This window comes from Ambystoma mexicanum, chromosome 7q (assembly GCF_040938575.1).
Source record: "Ambystoma mexicanum isolate Mex_15411 chromosome 7q, UKY_AmexF1_1, whole genome shotgun sequence".
Lineage (NCBI taxonomy): Eukaryota > Metazoa > Chordata > Amphibia > Caudata > Ambystomatidae > Ambystoma > Ambystoma mexicanum.
This window is the reverse complement of record NC_090941.1, coordinates 1,023,651,062-1,023,678,537: the sequence shown is the minus strand read 5'-3', so window position 1 is coordinate 1,023,678,537 and position 27,476 is coordinate 1,023,651,062. Positions and strand designations below refer to the sequence as shown.

At 45.5% G+C, this 27,476-nt stretch overlaps 1 protein-coding gene across 2 annotated transcripts in view; it reads left to right on the top strand.

The window, feature by feature from the left end:
• The window catches only part of INPPL1 (inositol polyphosphate phosphatase like 1), a 1,017,870-nt gene that overhangs the window by 494,796 nt on the left and 495,598 nt on the right, over positions 1-27,476 (top strand). Inside the window, exon 1 of one of the 2 annotated variants that reach the window (XM_069640290.1) lies at positions 14,274-14,601. The exons of the other annotated variant lie outside the window; for it this stretch is intronic. Coding sequence (XP_069496391.1) covers positions 14,415-14,601 — 187 coding nt within the window. The 5' untranslated portion in view covers positions 14,274-14,414. Of the gene's footprint in view, positions 1-14,273; positions 14,602-27,476 lie in introns of those variants that run through there. 2 annotated transcript variants of the gene reach the window in all.

Below are 27,476 nucleotides of genomic sequence, written 5' to 3'. Positions count from 1 at the left end.
GCCGCTGTGCCAGACATTTCTGACATCCGCCCGATACTGCACCAAGACCGGGAGCAGGTGGAGGAACGTGTGTCAAGGTGGGACTTGTGTCAACCTGGTACGTGGCCTCCAGCATACCCTTCCTTTGCACAAGGCAGGTTTCCACTCTGTCCGTATTGGCAGGGTATGCAACGGCTCCAGCAGCCGCCCGTTACCCCGTCAGTATCGCCTACCTACACCCCTCCAGCCTGTGAGGACAGATTCTTCTAAAGGTTTCTCAGGCCCATGAAATCTCGTCGGATGGGGTCATCATCAGGGACGGGCTCTCGTCAATGGCTCTGGCGCTGCAGGCCCCAGTACAGGCACCCCTGACCCCTGTTCGGCCTCCGCCGCTCGCTCCGGCCCCCCAACCGATAGTGCATGCGGTTCCGTACACACCTCCGCTGCAGCCTCCGGCTTCGGTCTCCATACCACAGCCTTCGGCTCCCAGTACCCCTCCACCGGCACCGGACCAACCGAACCCTCAGGTGGACACACTGTCGTCAGCCAAGGCCTTCCACAAACGTCTAGCAGGGCTGGCAAAGTACTTGGGCCTTCCTCAACGCGAGGTCGAGCACCATCAGATGGGGTCCTCGCCAAAGTCCTCACGTACGTCCTGCAGCCAGAACGGGGATCCCGATGCAGAAGGATGTTGTTGCATTGGCCAAGAAGGGCTGGCTCAAGCCCCACTCGGTCCAGCCAGTCAATCGATGCCTGGACACCAACTACAGGCAGATGCAGGGGGATACACTCTTGCTATCGGCCACCCTCAGCCGCACTCTTCAGTCATTGCTGCGGCATCACTATACTCCAAGCCTCAGTCGTCCGCCGCCTCTTCCTCCGCAGCACTGCTATGGAAGGAGGAAAAGATCTTTGAGGCATATGGGAAGAAGCTGTATTCCAACGCGTCCCTGCATCTTCGTCAAGCCAACGCGGGTGCAATGCTGGCAGCCGTTAACCAGAGGCTTTGGCAGGAAATTGCCGATTTCCTCCCAGAGCTTCCAGCGCAGAGCCAATCACGATTCAAGGCGGGACTGGCAGAGGCCAAGATAGTGGCAGAAGACATCATAGAATCCAACGTGGCCCACATTGACACTTCTGGCTGGACCATCTGCATTGTCACGGACATGAGCAGAACAGCCTGGCTTTGTGGTACGCAATTCAACCAGGATGTCCAGGAACGCATATTAGACCTTCTTTTCGAAGGGGGTGACCTCTTTCACTCCACCACGGATGAGGAGCTGGACAAAAAGAAAACGAGCTCTCAAACGGCTAAGTCTTTATTTATTCTTACAAAGACCACACCAAAAACTTACACCCAGTCACAGCAGCGCTCGGACAAGGGGCGTACGTACGGAGGTTTCTGCGTCTTCCATGAGCAGAGGTCCAGGCAGCCTCACCATTCGCCGACCCAACATTGACACAAACAACAAAAAGGGGCAGGGGGAGAGGTTTTCCAATCCCCCTCCTCTGCAACAGCCTCGGAGGGAAAGAAGGCATGACACGCCCCTCCGGGTCCACGTGTCTCCAGTGGGGGGCAGACTTGCTCTCCATGCACAGTTCTGGCACCATCTCTGTAGTATCCGCAGGGTACCGCCTCCCCATCCCAGCCTCTCCTCCCTCTTCCCCTCCACTCCCACAGGTTGGGACAGCAACTCTCTTTGGCAGAGATCTGGTCGCTCGTCGAGATCCAGGCAGTGGAGGAAGTCCCAGGCTCCAAGCAAGGCTTGGGCTTTTACTCCAGGATTTTTGCCATTCAGAAAAAGAACCAGGCTGGCCTGAGAGTTGTGCTGGACCTTTCCATCCTCAATCTCTGGTTATGCCAGCTCTGATAGCAGAGACATTGTGCAAGGGAGACTGGCTGTGCTGATGGGATCTGAAGGATGCGTACGTACATGTCCCGATTTGGCAGCCTCATCATTCTTTTCTACGATTCAGGATCATAGGCTACCATTCCCAATACAACTCGGCCCCCAGGGTCTTTACCAGGCTAATGAATACAGTGGCGCCCCTCCTCAGGGCTCAGGGACACCACATCTATTCGTACCTAGACGACTGGCTTGTCAGGGCTTCATCTCCGGAAGAGGTGCACCACACCTCTCATGCGCTCATGAACACACTTCACGATCTGGGCTTTTCGCTCAATCTCAAGAAGTCGCAGCTGCAGCCTATGCAGACTATGAACTTCTTGGGCCTCATCTGGGACACAGGCTCCAAGAGAGTCTTTCCCACGGAAGACAAAATCACAGCCATCAAGCGGGCCACTGCGCACTTCCTCAGCAGAGAAGTGGCATCGGCTTGGTGGTACCAACACCTCCTGAGTCTCATGGCAGTGGTCCTATTGGCGGTCACCAACACGAGACTCAGGATGAGGAAGATGCACCTGCACTTTGCTGCTTCATGGAACCAGGAACAGGGCTCTCAGGCGGAGTTGATTATCGTTCCTCCTTCTCTTCACCTGGACCTCACATGGTGGTCCAGGGACTGCAGCCTGCGGACGGGCAAGCCCTTCCGGCAACCTACCCCGCAGGTCACCATCACTACAGACTCCTCTCCCGGGGGATGGGGGGCCACCCTGGACAACCACTGCGACCATGGCACCAGGACCCGGCAGGAGCAGGAGTACCACATCAATTGGCTGGAACTGAGGACTATCTGGCTAGCACTCAGCCTTCCTTCCGATGATCGAGGGCAAGGTCATCCTCATTCAGACAGACCACTTGACCAGCATGTTCTGTGTCCACAAGCAGGGAGGAACCAGGTCCCCTCCACTTTGCAGACCAGCAGTCGGCATGTGGAAATGGGTCTTGGAGAACAACATCTATCTCGGGGCATCCACCTTCCAGGGGAATCCAACCTGGAGGCAGACCGGCTCAGCATACTGGGAGCGGACAATTACGAGTGGCAGCTAAACAACCTTGTTCTGCAGGAGATCTTCAGCAGATGGGACAACCCCGGGTGGACTTCTTTGCCTCCTAGCACAAAAGGAAGTGCCAACAGTTCGCCTCCTGGCAGGTCCAGGGCTCGGCTCCCTGGGCAACGCCTTTCAGGTTCAGTGGAACGGCATTACAGCATACGCCTTCCCACTCACACTGCTGATATACAGGGTGATATGCAAGATCAAGGAGTCTCGCCAGCTCAGCGTCGTTGTGAGAGCTCCATGGTGGCCTGCCAGGCCATGGTTCTCTGAGCTGCTCAGCCTCTCAGAGAGACCTCCCATTCACCTTCCGACGGGCCCAGCACATCTTCTGGCGCTGCTGGGGGACAGGGTCATTAACCCCCGCACCACAGAAACTAGCCCTCACAGGGTGGTTACTGAGCAGGTCACACTAGGGCACCTCAGCCTGTCTCATGTAATCATACAGGGCACCAGGAGCAAAACTACCAGGGCCAAGTATAAGAGCAAGTGGACAGGTTCTGCCACTGGGCAGACTCTAAGGATATCAACCCCAGTGCATGTACTTTGGACTGCGTGCTCTCCTTCTCGGCGCACCTCGCCCACTCGGGTTTGCAGGTAGACTCTTGCTGCACATACTTGGCAGCCATTGGGGCCTACAGAAACTCAGAGGAGGAGGTCTTCTCCTCTTCCAACCCGATTTGTCAAGAAGCATCTAACGGGGCTCGCCAGACTCTACCCGTCCATCAAGAGGCCACACCCTGTGTGGGACCTCATTATGGGTGCCCTGGCTCACAAACCATTTGAGCCAATGGCATTCGCGGACATCAGGCTGGTCCCCATTAAGACGGCCTTGTTAGTCTGCCTCACCTCGCCTTGCAGGATAAGCGAAATCCAGGCGCGAGTCGCCTCAGAGCCCTATACTACGTTTCACAGAGATAAGGTAGCCCTGCAGACGCACCCAGCATTACTACCTAAGGTGCCTTCCACGTTCCATATGAACGAAGAGATAGTGCTGCCTACGTTTTTTGCTGCGCTAAAAAATGAGTTACAGAGTTCTGCACTGCCTGGATGTCAGATGTGCCCTGAAATTCTACTTGGACAGGATCAAGGGCTTCCGCATGTCGGATGCACTTTTTTTCGTCACCTTCGGTGGATCGGGATATCGGGCCTCCATATCCCGTTGGATGGTCTCAGTCATCAAAGAAGCTTACGAGGGGCAGCATAAGCCACTGCCGACCAACATGCATGCCCACGCGGTCAGAGCAAAGGCAACAGCCATCGCATTCCAGCGGCATGTCCCCTGACAAGTCATAAGCAGGGCGGCCACGTGGGCCACTCTTCGGCTTTCTGCAAGCACTAATGTTTGGATGCCGGCTCTAGATCAGACGCAGCTTTCGGACAGGCGGTTCTTAGAAGCCTATTTGCTTAAGGAGGGTCTCCACTCCACCCTTGTGGCTACACTCCGTTGTAATCGCCCATGCAGTATGAAGATCTCTCCCTTTCCGCCACCCTTGTGGCTACACTCCGTTGTAATCGCCCATGCAGTATGAAGAAAGGGGACGGGACGTAAGAGTAATAAGTTACTCAGCGTAGTGACAAATGTACTCTTAGTCCTTAGTCCCCTTTCCTCCACCCCCCCCACACCCCCCCAATAAAACTGGTGTCATTAGGCAATGTTAATCTATTGTCGACGCGTCTGTGGGGACTGAAGTGTGGCGCCGGAGGGCAGAGTCGGGGCAGCGCATGCTCCCAGGGCCGCACCCCTGCGCGCCTCTAAATTTAAAGGGGAAGGTTTTTTCTGGTGAAAAAGGTTCCGTCTCCCTTCCCTTGGAAGGGATGCCCATGCAGTATAGAGGAAAGGGGACTAAGGACTAAAAGAGTATGTTGGTCACTACGGTGAGTAACTTATAATATCTCCACCCTGGTACTCGGTAAACAGGATAGGACTCCCTCTATCGTTCGCTCCTCTCAATAAAATACTTCACTTCGCCACACACCCTATCTAGGTCTTCTCCCTCCTTAACCTAGTGTCAGCACGCTGAGCAGCTCTTGATGCAGAATCTCTCCCTTTCCGCTCTTTTAGAGCTAGATACGTGGGTGAGTCCATCTCTAGCCAATCGCCAGCTCACCCTCTCAGATCTCAATCCTTCAACAGCCTTTCTGTTGTCTCTTTCTGTGTGCTTTCCTTCCTCCGCTCCGTTGCTCTACTGGTCCCTTACTACTGGGATGCTCTTATTTCAAGGGAGTAAAGTCTGTGGATCTACTACCTATTAGGTGCCACCTATTCATAATGGTGTGCTCTACCCTTCACTCGTGCCCTTCCCCCCACAGGATCCCTGATCCATCCAAACCAGATGTAAAAATGTAAATCTGTAATCATGTAACGTCTGTATGAATACTGTAATGTAGTGTGGATCTGTCACTTGCCCCAGACCCGGCCCTCCTAAACACCCAATCTATCACTACCTAATTAATTACTGCAACCTTTTTATAGGTCCCTGCTGCCTGTTTGCACTCTGTGCAGTCCTTCTGGTTGAAGCACAAACCTCATCACCCAAATATATACTACAAACCCCCCTCACAGCAATTACTGGCTCTTTTTTGATTTTTGCATTTTAGGGCAAACCCTCCTATAAGGTTATTTGGAAATTCACCACTGCTAGGCATCCCTATCAGCAGTGTCTGTTTGCCATGGTTGTCAACCTAATCTGTGATTCTTTGTTTATTCAAGAACCAATGTGCTTTGATCTGAAGCACGGTGCATGAAGTCTTATTGGAGGCAGGAACAGCTACATTACTGGGTCAAGTTGCAGTGGTTGCTACCCAGACTGAGTGTTGGAGCCAGCAATTAGGAACAGCATAGACCGACAGGCTTTACAACACACTATGTGTGCATCTGTACAGCAGTGACAACTACTTAGTGGGTCATTGGTGGGAGTTGCTATCTGGGAGGTTGTATTTGGTGCAGGTATCGTGGTTTAGCACTTTATTTAGTGGGGAGAAAGAATAGAAGGGAAGTGGGAGAATACATTGAACCAGTAGTCTAATCGGTTGAGTGCAGGCCAGTGTTTTCAGAGTCAGAGGTGATAAGGGGATAGATTTTCCAGATGTTAGGCCTAGCAGTGAAAGCAGTGGTGGTGATAAAGTGTTGGCGTTTAAGTTAAGAGTGCAAGCAGGACCCCACAGTTTGAGCAATGCGAGACAGCGGTCAAGTGAGAGGCTATGGTAGGAGCGATAAGGGGTGTGGCATTAGATGGGAATAGAAATATTACTTCATTTTTGAGGAGTTGAACATCAGGAATTGGAACAGCCTCCAGTGACTTAACAGGGAGGCAGTGTGATATGCAATAGGATAGCTCAAATTAAGGAGGGAAAGGAGAAGAAAACTTTGCTTGCTCTGTAGGAGTACAGGAATGAGCTGCGGGTAAACCACCTACCCCGCTGCTCACTTTTATTAAACCAGCAGTGATACCATTCATAAAGGTAAAACAGACACAGCACGACGGGTATACTCACTTTGTATTTTGTGGTAACATAGACCGAGGGCAGTAAATACTCTCATGAGGGAGTGCAGGGGTGCTGATAAGTGGCAACCCAAACAGCAACCGTGGCAACCCAGACAGCAATAGTACAGAGCACTCCAAGATAAAAGAATGTCCTATCAATGTTCTATAAACATTTACATACTTCAATCAAAAATGCAACACACTATTTTTAAAAGACAAACAAAAACCCACCTCTGTGGAGAGAACACAGAACATGCAGAACTTGTACAGAATGACACAGGAGTGGCTGGGCAAGCAATTGCTGAATGTTCTGTTTTAAAGCATGTGTCTTTCAAGAAAAGGTGGGAAAAGAGGCTTACAAATCGCTGTGGTCCCAGAGGTGGAGCAGGGCCTCCTGACAGTACCTCTTTCTTTGTCTTGGGTGGTTAGATGGCATCAAACTGATCTTCTCTGCACTTTCCTTGCGTTCGGATTAGTTTTGCGTCAACGCGAGTCTCGTTGATCCAGCAGCACATCTGCATTTAGAGGGGATCTGTGCTGTTTAAGTCGGTGTTTGAGAGGATTTGGTTCGATGGGTTCCACAGGTTTGAGTCAGCAATTGGGTTGGGTCAAGACTATGGTTATGCTCAATCGAGCTCAATCAGTCTTCTAGAGGTTTGAATTGGTGGTCAGGTTGAGTTGAGGTCCTATGGGATTGAAGCAGTGCTCAAAGATGCAGGAAGTAGGGTAGTTCCACAGCAGTGAGCCAACATTTGAGTCGGGTGATGGGGATTGCTACTAATGCGAGACGGCGTTTAACCGTTTCAAAGATGCAAAGTGTGCCTAAAGCACTGGGGGTACTGTGACGTCTCAAAATGTTGAGCACGGTCAAAGGAGTTTAAAGGCTGCTCGAAGCCGTGAAACAGGATTCCAGGCTGTTTCGGACTTCTCAGGTTGCTGTCCTAATCCATGGCCTTTAGAGTAAGGGGAGTCGTTCTTGCTCTGCACCCCCAGTAGGGAGAGTTTGGCTGTCACCTACAGGCGTTCCTTCACCTCCATTGAGAAGCATGGTTCCAGTTGAGTTGGCAGAGTGGCAGGCAGTGGTCAACTGCAGTTCACTCCAAGGTTCCATGGGGATGGTTAAACAGCAGCGCTCTCCTCTGCCTTAATACCTTCTGCCTCCCCTTCTGTGGCAGAGGTCTTTGGAATCAACTGCACTAACAGAGGTCCCAAAGTGTATTCTTCCAAAGTTGAATCCAAGGAAGGAGTGGGAGACCCTTCCTTTTAAAGGCAAAATGTTACATGTTATTGGGAAAAAAGCAAGCCTGCTGTGTAAGGGGCCCAATGCCTATTGCTGTAACTAGTGACCCTTGTCTTCTGACATCATATCAAGAGTGCCTTGTCCTGCAGGAAATGGAGGGGTGAGTCTTAACAGAAAACCAAAATGCTGAAACCTCTTCTCATGCCACCTTTTCTCTCTAGCTAATCTAACGTTGCACCTTTCCCATGCCTGCTGACTTCAAATGCCCTTTGGTGTGCACCATACTGGTGTGAGGCTGACCATTGTTATGATACTGCCCCCTTGAAGCATTGTACTCAGGAGATCTGTTGGTGAGAGCTCCTGCGCCCTGAGCATAGATGTTGCCTTTCATCCACTGGGAATCAAAGGAAGGCAGCATCCTGGCTATTGTCCCACTTGGGGCAGTGGAGACAGACAGGCTAGCCATGAAAATGCATTGTGTTGAGCTCACGTGGTTGACCAGTGCATGATATTGAATCGGGGTCGATTTTAATAATGATGTACTCATCAGTCACTATACCATAACCAGGTACGGCTTATCTTTTGACATTGCCAGGCCACCAAACTCATAGGGGCCTGTCACATATGGCTCAAGAAATACTGACACTCAGAGAAATTGTGTTTTTTATTTGATCTTTCAGGGCCCTACCTAGGGTGCTCCCTCTCCTCCTTTCACTTAGACAAGCACCTCACATTAACTCTCTTTCCTAAGTAGTTTGCAACCTTGCACGCACACTCGCACGCAGTACCAATTGCACTCACTAATCACTGGCAAGCCCAGTGCAAACATCCCCTCCACACTCTGCTCCACCATTCTTCCTCCTGCTGGTATCTTGGTCTGTCACCTCCTCCCCCTGTGACCTCACTAAAACAACTCACAACTTACTGGGGTCTCTTTTAACCCCCTCACTATCCTCTGGTTGGCATCATGTCCCTGGATTCCGGGCCCAGGAGATGTTCAAACATTCAACATTCAAACGACCTTTGTATAGGACCACTCCCTTTCTCCTCACAAGGCTGCTGTGAAACAACAAAGGCGGCTTGTCTTATGCTCCAGTTGGTGTTAGTGGGGTCTGGCCTGGATTCCCCAAAGGTAAGTCCAGTTCCTTTTTGCAGGGTTTTTGTCCCTGGTGTTCTCAGAGGCCCAATCTGGTCTCATTCCCGCCGGTCTGAGGCTGGTGTGCAGTGTGCAGCTTTGGAAACAACAGCATTGGTGCTCCAGTTCCTAGATCTGAGTTTGCTTCCCTCTGGTGGCTTTTGTATGCTGCTCACTCCAGACTCTGGGAGGGACAGGGCCTCCGGTTCTTTCTGCAGTGACTCTTTCTTGTAGGGTTTGCAAATTCCTTGGTATGGAGCACTGCTGCTTTCTTATCTTGCAAGGTGCTCTTCTCCCGTGACGACTGCAGTGTTTCTGGAAAGAACAGAAAGCGCTTGGACAGCTTTTTAAGCCCTAGGCATGGGGCGAATGCAAATGGGAATGGCACATGAACAAACTGGCACATGGGGAGGGGACATGCATTGGGACCCTCCCAACTGCCAGTGTCCACATGTGGGGTAGGATTGGCTCTTGATTCTTCACTGGTAGGGCTCCCACTCCAGGCTGCAAGGGGTTCCCATACTCTCTTGACATCACACACTCATTATATTATTGATCAGAGGTGCAGTTTATTTTAATAATTTGTTTATTGATTTTACATGCAACATTCAACAATGACACCCAAGTGGCCCAAGGGTATGCTGTACAATTAGAAAGGGTCTGTAGTACAGTAAAGGGTCTTGGTGAGAAGCACAGAGCACGTCCAGAGATAATGTCTCCATGATCAGTGGAGGACTCTTCTCTTGGTGTAGACAACAAGTATTGTAAATAAGGGCCCCATATATCAGGGGGTAATGCATGCACAGTTTTAGTATAAATAAACACAATGTACATAATATACTCCTACGTGCCGTCACCTTTCCTCCATACTGTATGGTTCGTCCCTCGCTAGGGACAGGAAAGAGAACCTTTTTCACCAGAAACAATTGTCTTCCCCTTTAAATTTAGATGCACGTGGGGCAGGGCACGGCCCGGCGAGCATGAGCTCCCTTGACTCCACCCATTGGCACCACTCCCCAGTCCTCTATTCCATGTCGGCGGGAGCGGACCGATTTCACCAGCGCTCCTGGGTGGGGTCTCAAGCCTCGTAATGCCATTCGCACTTCCCCAGGATATTTTTTCCCTTTTTTCCATAGTCCATTCTTTAGAATAAAGGCACTCTGTCCTCTGGTGCCATGCTTCTCCCCGGCGCATGTCGACGGCGGCGGGATTCAGATGGTGTCTGGCCTGCGTGGGTTCTTTCCCCACATCGGATCCACATGCTCTCTGCCTCCGGTGCCTTGGTCCAGACCACGGCTGGGACGGCTGCTCGGCGTGCGACGCGCTGACTGTGTTCGTTGAAGAACCCCTTGGCCAGGTGGAGGGAGCTGTTCTCAAGATCACCACCAGACAACCACAAGGAGTACGTCAGGAGGAAGACCAGGCCAAAGGCAGGTGCCCTGTTCTCCTTGGCACCCCTCAAGAGTGACTCCTAAAACCTGCAAAGGGAATGAGGCTCCAGAACCTACCGGTCAAGGGGTCCCACTGCTGAAGGGCCGCATAGCTCTAGTACCAGGGATCTCCCCAGGGGGCTCTGCTCTACCAGGCTCGATCCCAAGGTGGTGCCTAAATGCAGTACCAGCACTACTGCCGTCATGGCCAAGGGCCCTCTGCCTCCCAGGTTCCTACCTGAGGTGCAGGGAAGGTCTGAGCCTTTGCATTCAAGCGTGCAGGCGGAGACTGGTACGAGTACTACAGTCACTACCTAGCAGGCATGTGCCGCAGTGCAGGCTAAAATGACTGCTGGGCCAGACAGAATGGCGTCGCATTCAATGAAGCGTTGATCAGTTTAAAGACAAATGGAGAAAGGTCTCTGGCCGCATCTTTTATAATGTGTGCTGGGCAGACATCTCCTTTACAGTTAGCTGGTTTGAGTGATAAGATATTTTCTTCTACCTCTAGAACAGATGTTTTGGTGAAACGGAAACTATTGTTCTGATCAGTAGTCACGTCACTAGGTGGGAGAAATTGTCCGGCTGTGGTAAGTTCAGAGCGTCTTTCTTAGTTTTTATTTAATTTTGTAAGGTGTTTATTTTGTTAGTTAGAGCTTGTTGAATCTCTGAGCACCAGGTCTTATTTTCTGTTGCATATGTCTGGTGTCGCGATCAGGGACTCCAATTCTTTTAGTATGGTAAATAATTCTTTCATACTTGAGTTGGATTTGGCTTGGGTTAAGATTATCGGGCAGAGAATTTAGGATAGGTTGAATATCAGGAATCACGTTGTCCACTGTGATATTCTTTTTATTTCTAGTTAGACAAGGTGGCACTTTTTGTGAGACCATGAGTCGTGGTCTGGTGGTTGATAGTGTTGGACACAAGGGAGTGGTCGGTCCATGATAGAGGGGAGATGGAAGTAATGATGGCTGTGCAATTGTAATTGGCTACCCAGTCCAGGGTTCTACCCTTAATGTGGTTAGGTTTGTTTACTTTTTGCGATAGTCGGAGCATTAAGGGAGTTGGCAATTTCCTGGGCATGTTTATCTGCTGGATCATTAAAACCTAAATTAAAGTTGCCTAGCAACAGTAGTTGGGAGGTAGGTTTGAGGTTATTGGCAAGTATATTATGCAGGTCCTCCTCATACGTTCCAAGGGGGCCAGGGGTCTGTATATTACATGCATAGTAAGTGATTGGGAGTTGTTTAACGTGAGTTTGACAGAGAGGATTTCACATGATTGCATAGTTTGGTGAGGGGCTAGTCTCATTGATAGACTCTCTAGATATGATGGCTATTCCACTGCCTCGGGTTCCATCTCTATCTTGTCTGGAAATGGTGTAACCTTCTGGGATGACTAGCATAAGTGCAGGTCCTGCAGCATTGTGTAGCCAGGACTCTTGTATAGGTATGTCAATGGCATGTGCCACGAGGGATCTCGCGTTAAGAAGAGCTCCTTTAAGGGGTGATCTTCTATATTAGCTGGAGTCGAGCGTGGAGTATGGGAACTAGGCACCATAGGCTTGGTAAGGGGTGTACTAGTCTGATTAACCATAGCACAGAGAACGGATGGGGAATTGGGCCGGTTGGTAGTGTTAGTGACCATACTGCAGTGACAGTTTGTTTTCTTATTTGTAGGTGGTAGGGATCTGGTCAGAGGTTCGTACAGTTTAGGAGGTCTGGCATGCAATTTGAGATTTCTATTGATCGTAGTACATGGGGCCATGGTGTAGTCTCCTGAAGACATGCACAGGGAGTGTTTAGAGGGGGCCGGGCTACAGGTATTAGGAACCATATTCATCAGGTTGTGTGGGTCTAGTCTGGACTCCTCTAATGTAGTCCTGTTGAGGTGGTCTGAGAGACTGGTGGCAAGGAGTAGTAAGGCAACGAAACTGAGGTAAGTAATACTTTGGCCTGGCATGTTTATCAATGAGTCGGAGTGTGGCTGCGAGTGAAGGTTTTCCAGTAATTCAAATGCAGGTTGTGAACATGGGCCAAGTGTTTATTCAAGAAAGGCGGGTATTCAACACGTAATCGTGGTCTGTAGAGGATTCAGGGGAGGAATACATGGAGGTAGGTATTCAATGATAGCTAGGCTCTCAGTTGGCTAAGGTCTTAGCTAGCAGCCGTGTTCTATGCGTAGTCACTAGTACAGCAAACTATGCAGGGAGGTAAATATTCAAAATGGCTAGGCTCACAGTTGGCCAAGAACAGCAAACAATGCACGGAGGTAAATACTCAAAATGGCTAGGCTCTCAGTTGGTTAAGGTCTTAGCTAGCAGCAGTGTTGTATGCGTAATCGCTAGCATGTGATAACTGACCTAAAAAGACATAAGTGAGCACTATGATCACGTTACAGTGTGGGAGCATTTGGCAATGGCATACATGGGCATAAAGGCGTAATTGTCAGCATGTGTTTGAATCATGCAATACGTGCGCATAAAGTAGCGCGCAACAGACTTGAGGTGCAATAGATTTATAGGTGTAATATGGTAAAACAACTGTAGACTTGGTCGAGCCCTAATGTGTGGTTTTGGTCTCTCAGGAGCCTCAGGATATACTTGGCTGGTGTCCCTGTGTGTAGAAACTGGTTCTCAGGTATTAAGCGCCTTATAATAAAATATTATAATTAAAGCAGTTCCCCAGTTAATGTGTGAGGCTGCTGTAGCCAGGATCAGGTCTGTGTTCTGTTTAAGCTATATAGGGAGAGGGATCCTGGCTAGTGATCCTGGCTAGTTGCCACAGGCGATGGAGTGCATGGAGTGACGGTTTACTTGCAGGGTTAAGGGAAAGGCCCCATCAAACCGTACCCGTAGATTGTGGATCTTTGGATGCTCCCCAATAATTTGGCCAGTGGAAGGGGCGTAGTCAGGATTTCCATCTTTGGCCCATCTAGGCAGAACCAGTTTTGGTGCATCTGCTGTTGTCCATGGATCAGTCTGCGTCCTCGGTCTGTCCCCGGCCGGCGCCCTCTCGGCGACGGAAGATGAACCTGGTTGTCACCATACGCACTTACATTAGCAAGTCCATGTTGGGGGGTTTCAGTGGCCATTGGGGCTGCTGTTGTAGAGCACAGCTACTGCTGTTGGTAGATCTCATGGGTGGAACTGTTTAGCAATAACCTTTAAAGAATGAGCCATCCCTCGAAGAACCGCTCTTTAATAAATCACCTTACAGTATTTGTTTGCAACACATTACAAACACAACCCTTATTGTTAAGGAAATGCATTTTTATTCCAAAAATGAAAAATTAGAAGATATATTGCATTAGCGCAAGTACGAGACCCTGCAGTGAAGGGGATGCCTTTGTGACTATGCATTATAACTAATACAATGCCCCTTATTCTGCAAAAAGGGCATTGCAGGCGCCTGGAGTTCAGCGACATTAAAGAGGAACTCGGCTATGGGACTTCTTCTATTTCAGTGGTCTTCAATCTGTGGTCCTGACTCCTGTGCATCGTAGGGGGCACAGTCAATTTGTAGGGTGTGGGCGGCAGTGCGAAAGTATTTTTCAAAAGGTACGACGTTGACTGCTGTTAATAGGAAATATGAGCAGTTCTGGAATTGGGGACATTGTTACTAATGGGGACTCGGCATACACGCGTTTGGAAACCACAGCTCTATTTGGTCACACAAGTCCTTGCTGACCTGCAAAATCCATATAACATATGGCAGGGTAGTTTTCCTAATATAGTTATCCCGTTGTTTTTTCAGGTGCCAAGCTGCTGTCGTGTAACGTCATTCATATTGTTATAATGTTTGGTGTCAGTATTGCTGTGCACGGTATTTCCTGGCTGCACTCCTGCACATGTCACCTAGGGCCATTTCTCACTGGAAGTGTCTTGCCTGGTGCTTTGCATATGCAAATCTTTACATTGCAAAGATGCATAACTGACAGCTCTCGGGTGCATTCCTGCAGCCGCCCACAATCTCTCACCCCTGAGCCATTGGCCGTCCCGGTCACGTGAGCCAGTCACCTTAAACCACAGGGAAAATGCAGGAAGTAGTGACGTCTAGTGTCATAGCCTGGGGTGCCACCACCCCTTCTATCCATGAATGAGGTGCCCGCCACCCCCGAGTGTCTATGGCAGCTTCCACCGAGCGCACAGCACATGGACACAAAAGGCTCTTGCATCGTCTGAATGCCACACACGGCAAAGCCCTGGGCGAGCTCCACACACACACCCGTCCCGTGCTCCCTGCGCCACCGCCTCTTCTGCAGAGGGAATGCCTGTCCCTGCGGGCGCATGCCGCGCGCCTTCTGCGGTGGGAGCTGCACCGCGGCGCACAGCATGAGTCCCCAAAGAGCTGCTGCAAAGCAAGGTGCAGGTAAATGCCAACAGCCCACCCTGCCTGGGGGGGGGAACAACTGTACAGCAGATCAGGTGCTAGACTGCGAAACCATAAACACCAGTGGTACTAGAGAAGAGCACCAAAACAAGTAGTGGAACTGTGGTCTCGGCAGGGAAGAAAGAAAGTAGGTGGAAGCCTAGGGCAGCACGTGACAAGGCCTTGCAGCCAGAGCAATGCAATAGTATAAGGGACTAGTAACTAAGGCTCCCATTACAACTAGGCACTTGCACAGGGACATGAATACACATCCTCTGTATAGAATGGTGAGCATGGTCGTAAAAAGTAGGGGAATGGTAAACAGAACAAAAATAAAAGTAGTGGAACACTACTACCGTTCCACTCACTAATAAAAACTCACCTCTGTGGTGGATGTCGCTGCTCGCCTGCCCAAACCCTGGCAGGAGGTGAACGTTTGCGTGCTGACTGATTCTAAACGCAGGAGATGGGACAGGAAGATGAGCTATAGTCTCCATGAGAAATCGGTCTTTCAAATGAAGTGCCTTAGAGGCAAACTTGTTTTGTTACTCACTGGTGCACTGATATTAAGAAAGGGGATCTGTTTGTACTCATTTGAGATGGTGAATTTGGTTATAGGAGTTCAGCTTTCAATGACAAATGATACTAAAGTAGTATTAGCGAATAAGGTATGAAAATGGCACATAGGAATGTATAAAACATATTTGCAGTAAATGAGACGCATTGGTAAAAAGTAAATTTATATTTTTGTATTTATTTGAAGAACATGGATATCATTATCGAGCAGAAATGACTTACAATAACACATTTATGGATGGTGTAGGCATTCCACAAAGGGTTCATGTACAATAGCACAGAGGTGATGTGGTGAGCCAGTTTGAGGGTGTAACAAAGTGGGACAACCTATACCAGAGACAAAACAAAGTGAAAAACAGGTGAATTGCAAAGGTAATTTAAGAGGGCTAAGGAGAAGCACACATGGGTGGGCATCGCTGTAACCACAGAGCATGTTTGTTGACAAAACAACCAGCCAGGTCCACTTGAAGAACTGCTCATAGTGGGTCACGGCTGCACATGTATATCACACCGCTTTCAGCGATGATAATCCCAGCATAGTTCTGTCGCTGCCTCAGATGCTCACTCTTAGCTTGTTAAGAGAAGTGTATAGAACCACCAGGGCACACCTATGTAGGATGATAATGAACAGGTAAGATAGAAGTTAGAGGTTTAAGGGGTAAATTAAAGGTGCGGGGAGAAATAGACTCAACCTTGGCATCTAGGTTGGATACAAATAGAGACAAAAAGTGGTTTTTCCCAAAAGATTTGGGATCTCCCGTCCCCTGCACACTGTCGATTATCTGTAAGTACAGATCAGTAACTTAGTGGAGTTTAGATACTCGTTCTACATAATATTTCGAAAATATTTTACAGTAAATAAACAGTTCATATAGTAAATAACCATTTTCATAGAACCAAATTTGAACAAAAATGTCACAATTTTTATTGTACAAAGTTTCCCCAACGCGTTTCGAGTTTTTCACTCTTCTTTAGGGGCAATGGCACAATTTCTCAAGTTTCTATAAAGGCAAAAAACAGATCATATTTTAGCAAATTAGATTGATTCATCTAATGCATATACATTATTTGATTTAATCAAATCATTTACAATAAATCATCATTAGAACAATTAGTAGCAACCTAGTGAGTCCTATTGGGATACAAATACTTTTTGCAAAAAAACTCCATAGACCATACAAGTTGGTAGTCCCATGGGACAAAGGTCTTTACCATCAGGCAGTCTGTATTGTACATTTAACATAGCATGTGGTTCTCTTTTAAGGCAAATTGTGGTTTAAACTGTAGAGGTAATTCAGATATCTGTCAGGGAATCCCCCTGTTACCAATTGGTAAGTAGTGGGGCATCATGTATTGTTAGAAGGCCTTATATATTGGTCCAGGGCATGGATGTATGAAAATCATAACGGAACTTACCACCTAAGGTAGAGTACAAGTGAAGAAGTAAAATACATAAGTAGACACGAGAAATCTGTGCTTCAAGGGAGTTGTCCAAATTTCTTCCTTTGACTAGGAGTCTCACTAGAATAAGAAAAATTTTAAATTTTCATTTTTTACAAACAACATTCTTAAAACAGTGACAGATAAGAATAAAGTAACTTGCATGTGGCCAAAAAATTGTACTGCTACATTTCCAAGTAGGCAAAATGGTTGCCTCCGTGTGGGAAACACTTACAAGGCTGTTCACAGATAGCTGGTCAAGACCGGGTTCAGCTAAGAGATGGAAGGAAAGCAAAAGGTATGTCAGTATAACACCCTTGAAGATGGGGAATGCGGGGAGATTCGCTAGTAAACTTACTTACTTGAAACAGGGTATAAAGAGGCACAGAGTCTTCATAGTGGGTCCCATCCACCAGATTGAGGATGCAACTTCACTATGGAGGCTCTCTTTTTATACGGTCATCGGTATGATGCGCCGGTGTGCATGTGCGGTGAAGACGCCTGTATGCGCATGTGTGTTATGGACTGAACCTCATACCGTCTGACTAAACAATGCTCATGCGTGGTGTGCATCAAACGAGTGACGTCATAATCGCGCATGTTTTCGAGCAGACGGTTGTGAGCACTGATATTTGGTAAACAATGAAAGAAATGAAAGAACTACAGTATATACGTGTAGTTCCACAAAGGTAATTTACAAAGTCTGAATTTACCACACTTACAAACAATGAATTAAAGGAACTTCGGATGGACAATATTAGAGGAGATGGAAGAATATGGAAAAAACTCTAAATGGCAAACGTCATATGCCTGAATAGAGAAGGGACAGTAATGTATAATTAAATAGAGTTAAGTTCTCCTTCAGTTGGCCAATGATATTGCTTTGAATACATATCTAGAGAAGGGGTGACTAAGAGTATATTGAATATTATTAGGGAGGATAACAGTCAGTCTGGGTTGTTACAGTCAGTCGAAATATCAGAATGATAATAGGGGAATGAAATGGGTTATGTAGAAGTGTATATACATAATCCTCATTTCCTGTTCCAATCCGGATGCACATTCTCCTCAATGAATCCTTACTTGCTCTACACATTGTTATAACATTCACACAAGTGCTGAAAAAGCCAATTACAGATTGTTATAATATTTAAACAAATTGCTAGAAAAGGAAATTGCATTCCTATGAGTAACGTGTAAACAAAGGGGCTCCTACTAACCAATTTAGGATTTAAAGAGTCAGAACCCAAGTAGAATTTTTTATAAAAAAGAGAGCAGAACAACAGCACTATCTGTACAATCGAGAATTAAAAGTTAAAAAGAAATTATAGGAAAGGGCCTAGGTAATAGTCTTCGTTCATCCCCAGCGGGGTGAGTGAGTCAAGACAGTGAATCCAGAAGAGTTCTCTTTGTGACAGGATTTTTTGTAGGTCACCACCTCTTGGGAGTGGATGTACAATTTCAACTATTACTACTCTCATTTGTGCTACTGTGTGTTTGTGATCTCTAAAGTGTCTAAAGACCGAAGATTTGATATTTTTGGTACGGGTGTTTGATTTATGCTCCGTCCATTGTTCTTTCGCTTTTCTCGCTGTTTTTCCAACATAATATAACCCGCAGGGGCATCGTAGGTGATAAATGACATTTTTTGAGTCACAAGTAGCATATTGTCTTAGTGGTATTTTTTTTTTTGCCGGTATTTGCATGTCTGATGTGGTCTCCCTTTATCACATTGGAACAGTGTTGACAGTTCAAACATGGATAAGTGCCCATTTTAGGTTTGTTCAAGAAGGTTTGGTTTGTGGTTTTGCGTTTTTCTGCTTTAATAAGTTTGTCCCGAAAATTCCTGCCCCTTTTATAGGCAAGCATAGGTGGTTCTGGGAACAGATGGTTGAGTTGTGGATCTGATTTGATAATGTCCCAATTTCTGTGAATGATCCGTTTTATCTGAAAACTCTGGCTAGAGTATTTCAACGAGTGTATCAAATTGGATTTATGGCCTTGTCGATAAGTTCTGTTGGGAAATGTCGGTCCTTGAATCTAGACTTCATACTAGAGTATTCATCTTGAGGTTTGTCAGCCTCCAAGGTGATTCTCTTTAGGAGAAGGAGTTGGCTATATGGTAAGTTCTCTTTTAAATGCTTTGGATGAGAACTATAGAAGTGCAAGGTGCTATTAACATCTGTAGGTTTTCTGTAGATTTGAGTTTTTAGGACCGAGTTGGAGATTTCTACAGTGACATCCAAGAAGTTGACGAATGGTTTACCAATTTCGATTGTCAGCTTGATCCTGTCATTACAGTTGTTGAGATATTCCCAAAAGGTCTGACGTTCTGATTCAATGCCCTTCCATATGCCAAACACATCATCAATGTATCTATACCAACTTTTGATTTTTTTGTTTCCATATTGGGTTCTCTAGAACATGAGTATATTCAAAATGATACATGAATATGTTGGCGTGAGAAGGTGCTACTGGGGACCCCATCGAGGTTCCTGAGATTTGCAAGAAATATTGTCAGTTAAATCTAAAGTAGTTATTGAACAGGATAATGTTAAGTTTGATTGCAAAAGTCTTTTGTATCTTGGTTTCATTGTGTTTGAGAAGGAACCACTCTAGTGCATCACTTCCTTGGTTGTGTGGGATTGAAGTATATAAACTACTCACATCCATTGTGAATAGTATGAGATTAGGTTTGTTCATGTCAAGGTCTTTGATGTCTTGTAGGGAGTGGGTCGTGTCTTTCAGATACGTATTTGTTTTTTGTATTAGAGGTTGCAATGCCGTATCCAGGTAGATGGCTAGGGGCTGGAAAATACTTTCTGTCCCTGTGACAATAGGCCTTAGGGGTGGATTTGTTCTCTGTTTATGGAATTTAGGAAGGCCATAGAACACCGGAGTCACCGGGTGTTTGTTGATCAGAAAGGCGCTTGTATTTGCTGAGATCCAATCCAGTTCTTCTGCTTTGTGAACAGTTTTTTTAAATGGTTTCTTTAATGGCATTAATTGGATCATGATCCAATTTTAGGTAAGTATCTTGATTTGACAATAGTTTCAAACATCCCTCATTGTAAAAAGGTGTCCATGATCACCAGGGCTCCTCCTTTGTCTGCTTTTTTGATAGTAATCCTGCTGTCCTGCGCCAGATTTTTAATGATATTCAATTGGTGTTTTTTGATGTGTTGTTTGCTTGAGGATGTATATTTAAGCTTTTTCAGAGCTATGGTAGTCTTGGTTCTAAATAAATTAACCAGAGGGTGATTGATTTGGGGGTGAAAATGACTTTCTTCATTTCCAGAAAAGGGCATTTTTCTTTTTCTCTAGTTTCTGGATTCAGATTGTCAAAGATTTTTAGCTCCATTTTTCGAATCAATTTGAAACGATAATAAACTCAAATTATTAGTTGGTATAAACGATACTCCTAAATTGAGGGTATCCATTTCGGATTTCGATAATACTTTGGAAGTGATGTTGACAATTATCGGTTCCTTCAGTGTTTGTTCTTCTGACGGCCTTTTCTTTTTCCCTCGTCTTGCTTTTCTCCTCCTCCTAAAAAAAATTCCGGTGCTGGTGTAGGTCCAGTAGCGACAAGTAATGCTGCGTTCCGAGGTTGTTCGGCGGGAGTTGTTGTTGGTGGTGTAGTACTACTGGTGGAAGGCCTCTCCTCAAGTTCCCCGCTGGTCACTTCACTGCTGTCTGTTGTTATTGGGGGGTCCTGGTCTGGGTTGTCTTGGAGTAAAATTGGTTGGTTTGTTACTGTAGAATTCCTGCCAGGAATAAACGATGTCGCGAGCGTAGTCTAGAGTATCGCGTCTGAATTTTCTGATCTTTCGTTGTTCTATTTCCTTCTTAAAATTTTCTAATTTGTTGTTGGTGTTCTCTAACATTGTCTGTAGTTCCGCTGCAGTTTTAAGTTTAGATAATTGTGAAGAGACCTCCTCGATTTCTTGATTTATCTGTGTTAATGATTTAGACAGCTCTTGTATTGTCAGTAATATGAGGTCCTGGGAGCATTTGTTCAGTATTTATGCTTGCCTATAAAAGGGGCAGGAATTTTCGGGACAAACTTATTAAAGCAGAAAAACGCAAAACCACAAACCCAAACCTTCTTGAACAAACCTAAAATGGGCACTTATCCATGTTTGAACTGTCAACACTGTTCCAATGTGATAAAGGGAGACCACATCAGACATGCAAATACAGGCAAAAAAATACCACTAAGACATTATGCTACTTGTGACTAAAAAAATGTCATTTGTGCCCTACAATGCCCCTGCGGGTTATATTATGTTGGAAAAACAGCGAGAAAAGCGAAAGAAAGATGGACGGAGCATAAATAAAAAATCCGTACCAAAAATATCAAATCTCTGGTCTTTAGACACTTTAGAGATCAGAAACACACAGTAGCACAAATGAGAGTAGTAATACTTGAAGTTGTACATCCACTTCCAAGAGGTGGTGACCTACAAAAAATCTTGTCACAAAGAGAACTCTTCTGGATTCACTGTCTTGACTCACTCACCCCGCTGGGGATGAACGAAGACTATTACCTAGGCCCTTTCCTATAATTTCTTTTTAACTTTTAATTCTCGATTGTACATCAGCCTGATAGTGCTGCTGTTCTGCTCTCTTTTTTATAAAAAATTCTACTTGGGTTCTGACTCTTTAAATCCTAAATTGGTTAGTAGGAGCCCCTTTGTTTACACGTTACTCATAGGAATGCAATTTCCTTTTCTAGCAATTTGTTTAAATATTATAACAATCTGTAATTGGCTTTTTCAGCACTTGTGTAAATGTTATAACAATGTGTAGAGCAAGTAAGGATTCATTGAGGAGAATGTGCATCCGGATTGGAGCAGGAAATGAGGATTATGTATATACACTTCTACATATCCCATTACATTCCCCTATTATCATTCTGTTATTTCGACTGACTGTAACAACCCAGACTGACTGTTATCCTCCCTGATAATATTCAATATACTCTTAGTCACCCCTTCTCTAGATATGTATTCAAAGCAATATCATTGGCCAACTGAAGGAGAACTTAACTCTATTTAATTATACATTACTGTCCCTTCTCTATTCAGGCATATGACGTTTGCCATTTAGAGTTTTTTCCATATTCTTCCATCTCCTCTAATATTGTCCATCCGAAGTTCCTTTCATTCATTGTTTGTAACGTGTAGTAAATTCAGACTTTGTAAATTACCTTTGTGGAACCACACGTATATACGGTAGTTCTTTCATTTCTTTCATTGTTTACCAAATATCAGTGCTCACAACCGTCTGCTCAAACATGCGCATGCGCGATTATGACGTCACTCGTTTGATGCACACCACGCATGAGCATTGTTTAGTCAGACGGTATGACGTTCAGTCCATAACACACATGCGCATACGGGCGTCTTGACCGCGCATGCACACCGGCGCATCATACCGATGACAGTATAAAAAGAGAGCCTCCATAGTGAAGTTGCATCCTCAATCTGGTGGATGGGACCCACTATGAAGACTCTGTGCCTCTTTATACCCTGTTTCAAGTAAGTAAGTTTACTAGCGAATCTCCCCGCATTCTCCATCTTCAAGGGTGTTATACTGACATACCTTTTACTTTCCTTCTATCTCATAGCTGAACCCGGTCTTGACCAGCTATCTGTGAACAGCCTTGTAAGTGTTTCCCTCACGGAGGCAACCATTTTTCCTACTTGGAAATGTAGCAGTACAATTTTTTGTCCACATGCAAGTTACTTTATTCTTATCTGTCACAGTTTTAAGAATGTTTTTTGTAAAAAAAGACAATTTTACATTTCTTATATTCTAGTGAGACTCCTAGTCAAAGGAAGAAATTTGGACAACTCCCTTGAAGCACAGATTTCTCGTGTCTTCTTCTGTATTTTACTTCTTCACTTGTACTGTACCTTAGGTGGTGAGTTCCGTTTTGATTTTCATAAATCCATGCCCTGGACCAATATATAAGGCCTTTTAAAAATACATGATGCCCCACTACTTACCAATTGGGAACAGGGGGATTCCCTGACAGACATCTGACTTACCTCTACAGTTTAAACCACGATTTGCCTTAAAACAGAACCACATGCTATGTTAAATGTACAACACAGACTGCCTGATGGTAAAGACCTTTGTCCCATGTGACTACCAACTTGTATGGTCTATGGAGTTAAGTATTTGTATCCCAATAGGACTCACTAGGTTGCTACTAATTGTTCTAATGATGATTTATTGTAAATGATTTGATGAAATCGAATAATGTATATGCATTAGATGAATCTAATTTGCTAAAATATGCTAAAATATGATCTATGTTTTTTTGCTTTTATAGAAACTTGAGAAATTGTGCCATTGCCCCTGAAGAAGAGTGAAAAACTTGAAACGCGTTGGGCTTTACCATGTACTTTGTACAATAAAAATTGTGAAATTTCTGTTAAAATTCTGGTCTATGAACATGGTTATTTACCATATGAACTGTTTACTGTAAAATGTTTTCGAAATATTATGTAGAACGAGTATCTAATCTCCACTAAGTTACTGATCTGTACTTAAAGATAATAGACAGTGTGCAGGGGACGGGAGTTCCCAAATCTTTTGGGAACAACCACCTTTTGTTTTTTGCACTTAGCTCGTTCTCAGGATTCACAAAGCTGTGCCCAACAGTTCTTTGTACCACTCACGATTTACTCAACATATGAGTGTTATGTTGCAAAACTCTTGAAGTGCGCTTTCCCTATTGAAGAAGTCCTCTTTGGATCCGGGGGGTCCTAACTAACATTTGCTCCATATCTCGGCTCCTCGACTCTGTGAAACCTATGAAGACAATTGTCACCATGCAACTTAAAGTTTTTTCAGGGAATGCTATGCTGAGGAATTATTTGCAGACCGGTTTTTCGACTGCGCTTTCGGGGCAACTTTGGGTGGCATCATGAAGGCAGTTGATGGCAGCATTATCAGTTCTGATCCTGCTGGATTGATTGGAAGTCTTCGACACCGTCCACCATTTCATTTTCCTGGGATGACTGTTTTGTTATGAGGTCTGAGCTGTCAGGGATTTTATAATAAAAATGAGACCTCAAATAAAATGAGAGAGGGTGCCTTGCCAAAGCAAGGGAAATGACATGCACTGCATTTGGCCTTCATTCTGGATTTTTGTCTATTGCTAACTGGGACATTTAAAAGGATGCTGGATTAGAGTCCACACTGTGCTCACTATTATGTTAAGGTAGGATGCCATTTCATATTTTCTTAGAGCTATGTGTGATTTCCTGAACCTAAAAGAGCCAGGGCAAGACATCGAAAAGTACAATTGTGAAATAGAAAATGACATGCATTTTCCAGAACTGCAAGATTTAATTTACCTAAATTAACATTATGAATTGTAAGACTGGAATCAATGTTACAGTTCAATGCATTCTCACATATGTACTTGGAGTTCATGCATTAGAGATTTGAAATGACATGACTGAATCTTGTGATTAACATTGTAGTTCAAAACTGCCTTTCCAAGCCTGGCCTAGTCCAGAAATTCAGAACCGGATACACAAAGAGCCCCACCGTCCATGGTATAGTTTGGGACTATTTAGAAGATTATTACATGCAATGGTCATGCCCGATGGCTTTTAGGCCAACCCTTAATCTTGTATAACTTGCTTAATGCCAGAGACCAGTCTCTAAGCGCAGACAGGTCTTCAAACCAATGTTACTCTGCTTTGTCTTGCTTCCAAGACAAACGTATTGCCCTGAGCTACACTTCCGGCCGAAATGCTACTCCATCGTATGCAAGGCAGTTTTCAAACAAAATACACATTACACATCTACTTCAGTCATTCACTAATGGAAAGAGATTTTGGCTTCAAAAAAGATATTCCACATAAATAAGTTCCCACAAGCTCATCAAAGATGCACTAGCTATGAGAGTTCAACGAAACGTGATTGACATACATATGCCCGGCACCAGACATCTGCCTTGGCTTGGTCAAGCTGAAAAGTCATTGAGAATATGTACACCAAGAGAATTTGCTTTGGATACGTGGTAACATGGAAAGGCAATATTTAGACTATCTATTGTCTCTGCACTCCGGTGGAGAGTAGTGTAAATTGCACGATAGAAGTAACAAATGCATTTACATGAGAAACTATATCATATACATTTATAATCACAAAATGAATAGGTGCATCGCCATGCAAGCTCTGATTGATCTGAACCTTGAATATGTTGTCGATAGAAGTAATAAGTGTCAGTTTATGTAAATAAAATGGGGGTCCTCATGTTACAAATTACCCATGAATTGTAAGAATATTATCCACATTTAATCGTTCAACATCTCTAAATGTTGAGCTTCTTTTCAAAAGAGAGCAGCTTCAACCTGTTTAGGCATGTGGCCAGAAAACCACACCTCTGACAAACCAGGGGTGGGATTAGTGGGAAATAATATGGCATACCCATAAGACACAGGGGGAATGATGGAATATGGATTTGGTGATGAAGACTAAGAAGGGGAACAAACTGGAGATTGGAGAGCAGAAGGATTAATTCTGTTCAGAGGGCAGATCTGTCCATTGCCCCAGGCAGAGAGCCCAGAGAAGGAAGACCCGTTGGTGCTGTGAGACAGGCATGGTATCAAGAGAGACACAGACTCAAAACCATTAATTTACTAAGTTTCCTGGGGTGGTGGAATGCCTGACTGGCCCCCAACTCGAAAAGGATGGTTCCATTAACTGATGTTTCTAATGGCCGTTGTCTTCTAATAGTCCAAAATAAAAGTCTGTCTGTATCTAAACCTATGCTCGCCCTCACAATGTACAAAAATGTGATCGGGAGACTTTTCAAAAGGAAATATAGTGGGTCAACAAAAATGGTAAAATCAAAGTTGGTTTCAGGTGGTCTTCTCACCATTTGCAATTCGGTCAGTGTCACAAAGAGGAGTTCACTCACCAGGGCTGTTCGTATGACCTTCTTCACAGGGCTCTTCTAGTGAATTCAAACACCTTCAATGTCCTTGAGCTTTTAATGCATAAACACAGTCAATTTCTTCAATAGGCCCCTCAGGGTTCCCTTCCCCAAGCTCAAGCCTCTTCCAGCTTTCAAAACAGTCTGCTGGTCAGGATGTGCCTTTTCTCATGAACGATCTTTCCTGCATATCTTCCTCTTATGGGGTAGAATCAGAGGCTTTTGAAAACGCTAGTCTCTATGCTTTTCTTCAGCGCGACCACTCTGACCCGTTTCCCCTCTCTTGGTTCTTTACTTTCACTTCCTTTTGCACTTTTTATTTTCAGGTGCTTCTGGAACTGTTTTTATGGATTCCCTCCTTTTCCGTGCAAACTTGCACCATATTTTATTCTTTATCTAGATTGTGCCACTTGCACACTTCTTTCATGCTTTCGTGCACTCTTGCACTGGTTTCTTTCTTTTTGGGTCACTCGCACCTCTTTTTAAACTGTCCTTTCCTTCTGTTTCTCTTGAACCTTACCACAGCCTTCTGGCCCTCTTCGGGTCATTCGCACCCTCTTTTATACTGTCCTTTCTCTTCCGTGCCTCTTGTACCTTCACAGCCTTCTGGCCCTCTTTCATTCATATCGTTTCATAGTCCAGTACACACGTGTGTCTCGTGCTTACACTGTTAATTGCAGCTTTGGAGACTTCCAGTCAGCTTCAAACGAACACTCATTCAAATGCGGTCCTCTTTATTACACGGTTCTGGCGTTACCTTGCATATGTATTGCGCCCTTCACAACCTGGCATTACCTTACATCTGTAGTGTGCCCTTCACAACCCGGCTCTTCAAGACTCAGACTCACTGGGCTAACTTCTGGTCAGGTGTGAATAGTTACTATTGGATGCCTGGCCATGTTATCCCTATGGGTAATCTTTACTGATGTTAGTTGCCTCGTCCTCGTCTCAGTATTTGGTGGAAATTGGGAGGGGCAGATGGGGTGAGACTGGAGATAACCCATGAAGGCTGATGAAGAGTAGGTTGGGGGTGTTTTTGGGAATGGGGAAATACTATGTCTCACCCTTGGGTATCCTCCTCATAATCCCTCGTAACCCTTCACTCAGGTGATCCTCCAACGCTTGTCCACACCCTGGGTCGGGATCCAAAAGCGATGGCCCTTCCCTGACAACCTGAATGGAAGATCCTGAGGGAGGGAGTCGGAGAATACCATTGAGTTTCTCAGATCCCTTTCCCATATGTGGGTTGGACTGAATTGCTTCACAGGGGACCCTTGAAAGGAAATTTACATTTCCTTGGCCTTTATCCTTTCGATGTTCCACTGAGAAGCAATAAGGTTGTAAGTCCAAGTACCACTGCATAACTCTTGGGTTGGACTATTTCCTTTGACTGATCCATATTAGGGGGTAGTGGCCAGTGATCAATCCTGAACTTTCTGCCAATACGTAATATCCGAGATGTATGATGGCCCACTTAATTGCCAAGGCTTCAAGTTCAATCGCCAATTGGTTCTTTTCCCTGGGGAACAGTTTTTGGCTAGTGTATAGTGTGGGATTGTCTAGCCCGTCTTGGATCTGTGTCTCCACTGCACCTAAACCAGTCAATGAAGCATACGTTTTTAATATAAAGTCTTTAAAAATGTCTGCTACTTTGAGGATGGGACCTTGAAATAATGTTTGTTTGAGGACCTGATAGCATTTGTCGTCTTCATCCCTTGTGAGTTTTTAGGGCTCTGCATTTCGTAGTTTGTCGGTCAACCTTGCTCTTTTAGTGGAAAAATTAGGTATGAACCTCTGATAGTACCCAATTAACCCTAGGAAAGATCTTAAATCCTTTTTAGTCTTGGGTGTTGGTGACTCTAAAACAGCTTTAACTTTTCCCTCCTGAGGTTGA